Raw genomic sequence first — 6,647 nt, 5'->3', positions numbered from 1 at the left:
CTAAAGAGCTATTGAACTTCGCTTCAGTGCGCTATGGCATAAAAGGTGTTTTTGCCTTTGTGTGATAAATAGGCCTACAGTAGCCTATGTCCTGTGTGTGTGTGTGTGTGTGTGTGTGTGTGTGTGTGTGTGTGTGTGTGTGTGTGTGTGTGTGTGTGTGTGTGTGTGTGTGTGTGTGTGTGTGCAGTGGAGGTAGACACACTGACACAGAAGCTGGCAACAGCTGAAGTGAAGCCCCGATATGGCGCATGTGACGTCAGAAGCGAATCACGCCGCGCACCCCGGGTGGACGCGCGCTCTTTGGAGAGCCGAGCCGCTCGTTGCCATGGAGATGCTTCTCTCTCTCTCTCCCTCTGTCTCGCGCTGCGCTGCGGGGTTGGATGGCCGTTATTAGTGGAGGGTCTCGCCTTCGCCACAACTACAGGCTACGAGGGCGCGCGCCTCTAAGCGACGGTCGGCATTTTTTTTGTTAACCGGGAAGGCGACGTGGCATGTAGACGGAGGCAGCGAACGGATTGCGTTCAAGATGATGGAGAAGCTTCTTTTCTGCGGAGCGGGAACGACACATTGCACCACGGTAGACTTTCGCGCTCTCTCTCGCTCTCTGTGTCTCCTCCTGCTCTTGGCGGTGATAGATAGACAGTAACGCCAACGGCACCTATTTACTGAGTTGGAGATGGTGCTGATGCGCCTTTTGTTCTCGCCTCGCCATGACTGATTTTTTTTATGAGCACCTCCACTCGTAGCATACATTGTGTGTGTGTGTGTGTGTGTGTGTGTGTGTGTGTGTGTGTGTGTGTGTGTGTGTGTGTGTGTGTGTGTGTGTGTGTGTGTGTGTGTGTGTTGCGCAAGGAGGACAGATATTCCGTGCAGTAGGCGACGTGGCGATGGGTCGCGAGGAAGGACAGCTCTGCTTTGTGCAAGAGGTTGCTGTCCTGGTGCTGAAAACGCTCTTCGTGTTTTGGTGCCACGGTATACGCGCGCGTGTGTGTGCGTGTGTGTGTGTGTGTCTGCAGACCTGTAGGAATGGTCCTGACACGCGTCATCTCGTGCCCACGGCTCGTGCAGGCGGTTGTTATGATGGCTAATTAGCGCGAGGGACTATCAGAATCTCTGCGCGAGTCGCCATGAAACCTGTGGCATTTGAGCGTCCTCGCATTTTGCGCTGTTCTGTGGATTTGGGAAGACGTGTTGTTTGTAGGCCTATTGTGTGTGTGTGTGTGTGTGTGTGTGTGTGTGTGTGTGTGTGTGTGTGTGTGTGTGTGTGTGTGTGTGTGTGTGAGCGAGAGTTATGTTTAATAATCAGTCAGTGTATGGGTGGGTTCAAAAACATGGATGCTCAGCCTGCTCTTCACTCGGAGGAGGAGAGGAGAGGAGAGGAGAGAAAGCGTGGAAGAGGAAAGGGGAAGAAAAACAGAGGAGAGCAATTCAGGAAGAGTAAGAAGCAGGTAGGAAGAGAGAGAACGAGAAGAAGCCCTATTGAATGAGAGACAGGAGGAGGAGAAAGGAAGAAAGAAGAGAGGGAGAGGAGAGAGAGAGAGAGAGAGAGAAAGAGAGAGAGTTCGCCTTGTTATTGAGCGAGAGATATGTGTCAGTGGAAATGGCTGCGCCTCTCTTCGTTCAGTAGGCCAGTGGGAAAGTGTGTGTGTGTGTGTACGTGTGTGTACGTGTGTGTGTGTGTGTGTCAACCGCATCTTACATCACAGACCCCCACCTCCACCCCCTGCTGAGGCTTTGGCTGCGTCTGTGTGTGTATGTGTGTGTGTGTGTTTGTTGTGCTGATGTAATTGAGCTCTGTGTTGCACTCAGCACCTACATTCTCTCTCTCTCTCTCTCTCTCTCTCTCTCTCTCTCTCGCTCTCTCTCCTTTTAATGTTGTCCGTGGCAGCAAATCACCTGTGAATACGTGTGTGTGTATACCAGAAACGACTAAAGCTACTGTGTTGGTGAAGTAGTTTTGCTATGAATTTGCTGCATTCACTCTGGACGCGATATTGACATGTTTGATTTCGCTAAATACATAATGCAGGGGTGGGGAAGGGCATTTTATCCAGCTTCTGGTATAATTTTAATGTTATGCAGCTTCACGTGAAATATGACATATTTTGTAAAGGAATCTTGGAAATTATATTTGCTATACAATCAAGTTATATTCAGGGGACCTAGAGAAGGTGGGGTCTGTTTTTAAGGTGGCTGCCTTCAACGTAGTCCTAAAGTGCAGGGCGAAATCCTGGTTCGTGTTCATAGTACGGTCCTTGGAGGAAATTGAAGTGGCCTGAATGAAAACGTTTCCCCACCCCTGACATAACAGCTTGTCAGCACGGGACATTTGAAGATACAGTAAGAACATTCCAATTGGTCTTCACCAAACTTCGTCACAGCTCATTATCATGATTAGGGCTGCAACTAACGATTATTTCAATAGTCGACTAATCAATATATCTAGTCATGATTAGTCACGATTAGTCGCAAAACAAAAAAGACCTGCTCCAACCGCTGACAGACCTTCCTGGCATCTAGTGCAAGGAAGTGAAAAAATCCTTACAGCTCACAATGAGCTTTAAATCATGATAGTGACTTATTTACTCCAAGATACAACATCCAATTCATACGTGCTGGGCAATTTTTGGTTTTAATTAAGTAATAAAGCATTAGTAGAGTACGTAAAAAAGCATTGAATTAAATGAAACGATTTGTCGACAATGAAAATTGTTGTCGACATTGTTTTATAGTCAATTAGTCGACTAATTACTGCAGCCCTAATTATGATATTAGCTGTCTTTTAATAGCTGAAATTCGCTCTTTTCTCCCAGGTTGCTTCGCTGTCTGCAAATTTTCAACAACTCTCCTAATAGAAATAATGTCTTCCATCGCTCTAGTCGCGTTGGTTGCTTTTGGTGTACAAAGTAAAGCACACAATAATACATGCCCAAGTGAAGATAATTAACACATGCGTAATGCTGTATGTATACATGAAGAGTTCAGATGCAATACCCCCTAAGTGCCTTTTCAGAAAATAATCTTTATAATAATTTATGGTAACACTTTATTTTAGGGATACATCTATTAGCACTAATACATACAATATTAATGCCCGTGTAAGTAACTTGTAAGGCATGTCCTAAGCAAAATAAGACAGTTGTTAAGCATGTATTCACACATGTCTTGTTTATGCCCAATTAGGGATTTATTACCAATATAACCTTAGTAAGGACCTAGTAGACCTAGATTTATATTTATGAGTAAGCAGTAAGGGCCAGAATACAATGTGTATAAGCTCCTGGTACATTGTGTGAACAAACCCTGAACAGTGTGAAAACAGATGTGGAATAAGGGTCCCTATTCTAAAGTGATGCATTGCTCAGCCCATATGGCTTAGGGCCCCTGCACTACCTAGGGCCCCCAGACTACCAAGGGACCCCACTCTACCCACACTCCGCCCCCGGGAGGCAAAGTGTAAGAATGTTGCTGAATCTGCATTAGTCTCATCAAGTATATTGACCTAACTTGTTCTTCTCAAGGTATCAGAGAGTAATTGGAAGCATTATATAGCAAGGATTGGACGTAAACTTCTCAATGACGGTGGGTGGTGAGATGTCATTTTTTCATACACCAATTAGTTTTAATTGTAAAAACCCTACAATAAATGCAGAATATAACGATGAGTAATAGTTTGGAAGCGAAACTAAGCTTTTCCTTTGTGATAAATAAGTTAATGTATGAGAAACTTAGCTCCAAGAAGTGCAGTGCATGATGGGTACGCCCTTAGTCAGAAATGCAATGCATGGCTAATGCAGCAATGATAATATTTCTGTTGTTACGTACATGGCGAATTGTTTGGATAGCCTCTAAATTTCACGAGTGAGGGGAGGAGCTAAGAGCGTAGGCTCAGAGCTGGGTAGGTTGTCTGTTGGCCTAGATTGCGTACCCATCATGCACTGCACTTCTTGAAGCTAATATTTTCAAACATTAACTTAATTATCACAAAAGAATAGATTAGTTTTGCTTCAAAACTATTATTCTAATGTTCTGCATTTATTTTTGGGGATTTTACAATTTAAACTAAGTGGTACATGAAAAAAATTACATTTCACCAATCCACCGCCATCGAGAAGTGTACGTTCAATCCTTGCTATATAAAGGCTCCTGTTACCTTCCGCACAAAGTTGAGAAAAAGAGGAAACTAGATGACTCAGCTACATCATTAGTAGTTATTTAATATACCCTTACAATTTGTCGATTGTGGGGGCTAGGTAGCGCGGGGCTGGGTTGTGTGGGGGCCCTAGGTAACGAGGGGGACTTTGGTAGTGCGGAGGCCCTGAGCCATCTGGGCAGACCAATGCATCACTTTAGAATAGGGACCCTTATTCCGCATCTGTTTTCACATTGTTCAGGGTTTGTTCACACAGTGTGCCGGGACCTTATACACATTGAATTCTGCCACTTACTACTTACTAATAAATAGAAATATAGGCTTACTGGTCCTTACTAAGGTTATATTAGTAATAAATCCCTAATTGGGCATGAACAAGACATTTGTGAATACATGCTTAACAACTGTCTTATTTTGCTTAGTAAATGCCTTACAAGTTACTTACACAGGCATTAATATTGTATGTATTAGGGCTAATAGATGTATCCCTAAAATAAAGTGTTACCTAATTTATTTTCATTTAATACAAAGCTATCAAAATTGCATATTTTTTATTTTATTTATGTAATATAACTATTTATATGTATTATCAAGTACATGAATGTAAACCAAACCAACAACGGGGTTCTCTAAAAATATAGAAGTGCAGGTCTTCAGAAATGGAGTTAGGGGTTTTTTGCATCTGAACTCTCCACATGTTGTACATCTAATAATAGCAGGCTTGTACGAAATTCCGAATTGAATTGAGAATGACCCCAAAATTCAAATTCAATTCTTGAATTTCAATATGAATTGAATTTAAATTCCAAACAGGAAATAGAATTGCAATTCGAATTGGAATGGCAGGAAACTGAATTTCACAGAATTTAAATTCTAAGAAATTCAAAGCAATGACATAATACTGACACTAGGTGGTTGCAGGGATGGTCAGTATCTCGAATACTTCAATTAAAATACATTTACAAATAGAACATAGTATTTTGAATTTTGTATTTCATGTCAGTGAATTACAAGTATTTGAAGTTTGTATCAAAATACTTTTCCCCCTGTATTTTGAATTTTCAAAATAAGAGAAAATACAATAGCCTACTTTCTCCTGAACAATGCAATTACATAGTAGGAACACGGATCAAATAGTATGTAAGTGATGCTTGTAGCTATATTGGAATGTAAAAGTGTTTGTCTGGGAAAGGGGTGAAGGACTCCAAAGATTGACAGTTCAATTCCCAGGTAACATTGGCAGGTGACTACCTCACTACGAGCTACTAACAAATAACCAGCCTCAAAATTCTGAATTATTGAATATATGCTGTTGGATCAAAAAACTCACTCTTGATAAAATATCATCAATAATTGAAATTGCCATGCTAAGCACCAAAGGTGCAACCTAATACTGCACCATGCATCACCCACAAGATGGCGCTCTAAGGCCACAAATGGTGCATTAGTTATGTAAGATACACGGACATAATTTATAAAGTATACGTTCTTGTTTATTTAACTCACATACAGACCTTGACATATCTGTACCATTTTTTAAATGCTAGTTGTGCCAAGTAGCCCGTTGTTTATATAGCCTTCTCCATAATTACAAGAACTTAACATTATTGTTTGTTCAATGACTGGAAATTATGGTTACACAGGAGTTTGTGTGGTTTAAAGTAGGCCTACCTTTTATTGTGTAAGTGAATTGAATTGTTATTTTTGGCCATGCCATACAAGTCATTGAGTAGCAAAGGGAAATTGAGTTTCCTTGCTGAGACTCGAACCTTGAACTTCTGGCAGGCAAAACTGGGACTCCAACCGCTACACCAAATAGCCAAACTCATTAGCTTGAAAGTCAGGACACACGCACATACCTAGTTTCTGTTGTATTTTGTGTATTTGAAAATGCAAAATACAGTATGTTGATTATTGATACATTTACTGTTATGTATTTTGTAAAGTATTTGTAACATCTTAGAGCTGGGTATTTTGCATTGTATTTTGAAATACATTTAGATGTGTCTTTGCCCATCCCTGGGTGGTGGTGTAAAATTCAAAGAAACTCAAAGTAATGACAAAATAAGAACACTAGATGGTGCTGTATATTTATAAGCATGTGTCTATTCCCGCCACTGCAAGATGGGTGGGAAGAGTGAATTATAGCCCCCTTAGGTCACCTGTTGAGCTGCTTCCTAGCAGTGCTTTAGGATTTGGGTAGGTAATTATTTGACTTTTGGGTTTTTTTAACTTCCATTTTGAGTTACTGTAGTACAATGCCATTCTCTATTTGCTGTAGACCCTAGTAGGTGGTAATATTTAAATACATTTTGGTACATAACAAATAAAAAGTGTGAAAGTCATCTGTAGGCCTTGCATAACACTAATTATTATACATGCAACTACTGAAAATCACAATGGGGGCCTGCATGGTTTATACAACATTTACTTATCATTTTGAATGCTGAATACATTTGTAGCTAAGTTATTAGCTATATATATTTTTGTTAAT

At 41.1% G+C, this 6,647-nt stretch overlaps 1 protein-coding gene across 2 annotated transcripts in view; it reads left to right on the top strand.

Annotated features, from left to right (window-relative positions):
- Positions 1-370: 370 nt before the first annotated feature.
- fam131ab (family with sequence similarity 131 member Ab) overlaps positions 371-6,647 on the top strand; it is a 14,767-nt gene continuing 8,490 nt past the window's right edge. The window contains exon 1 of one of the 2 annotated variants that reach the window (XM_063204314.1): positions 371-577. In XM_063204314.1, the coding sequence (XP_063060384.1) occupies positions 527-577 (51 nt within the window). In that variant the 5' untranslated portion in view covers positions 371-526. Of the gene's footprint in view, positions 578-1,387; positions 1,449-6,647 lie in introns of those variants that run through there. The other variant, XM_063204315.1, reaches the window with a different exon arrangement.

The sequence above is a fragment of the Engraulis encrasicolus genome, chromosome 8 (assembly GCF_034702125.1).
Source record: "Engraulis encrasicolus isolate BLACKSEA-1 chromosome 8, IST_EnEncr_1.0, whole genome shotgun sequence".
In the NCBI taxonomy this organism is placed as follows: Eukaryota; Metazoa; Chordata; class Actinopteri; order Clupeiformes; family Engraulidae; genus Engraulis; species Engraulis encrasicolus.
This window is presented reverse-complemented; position numbering and strand designations above follow the sequence as displayed.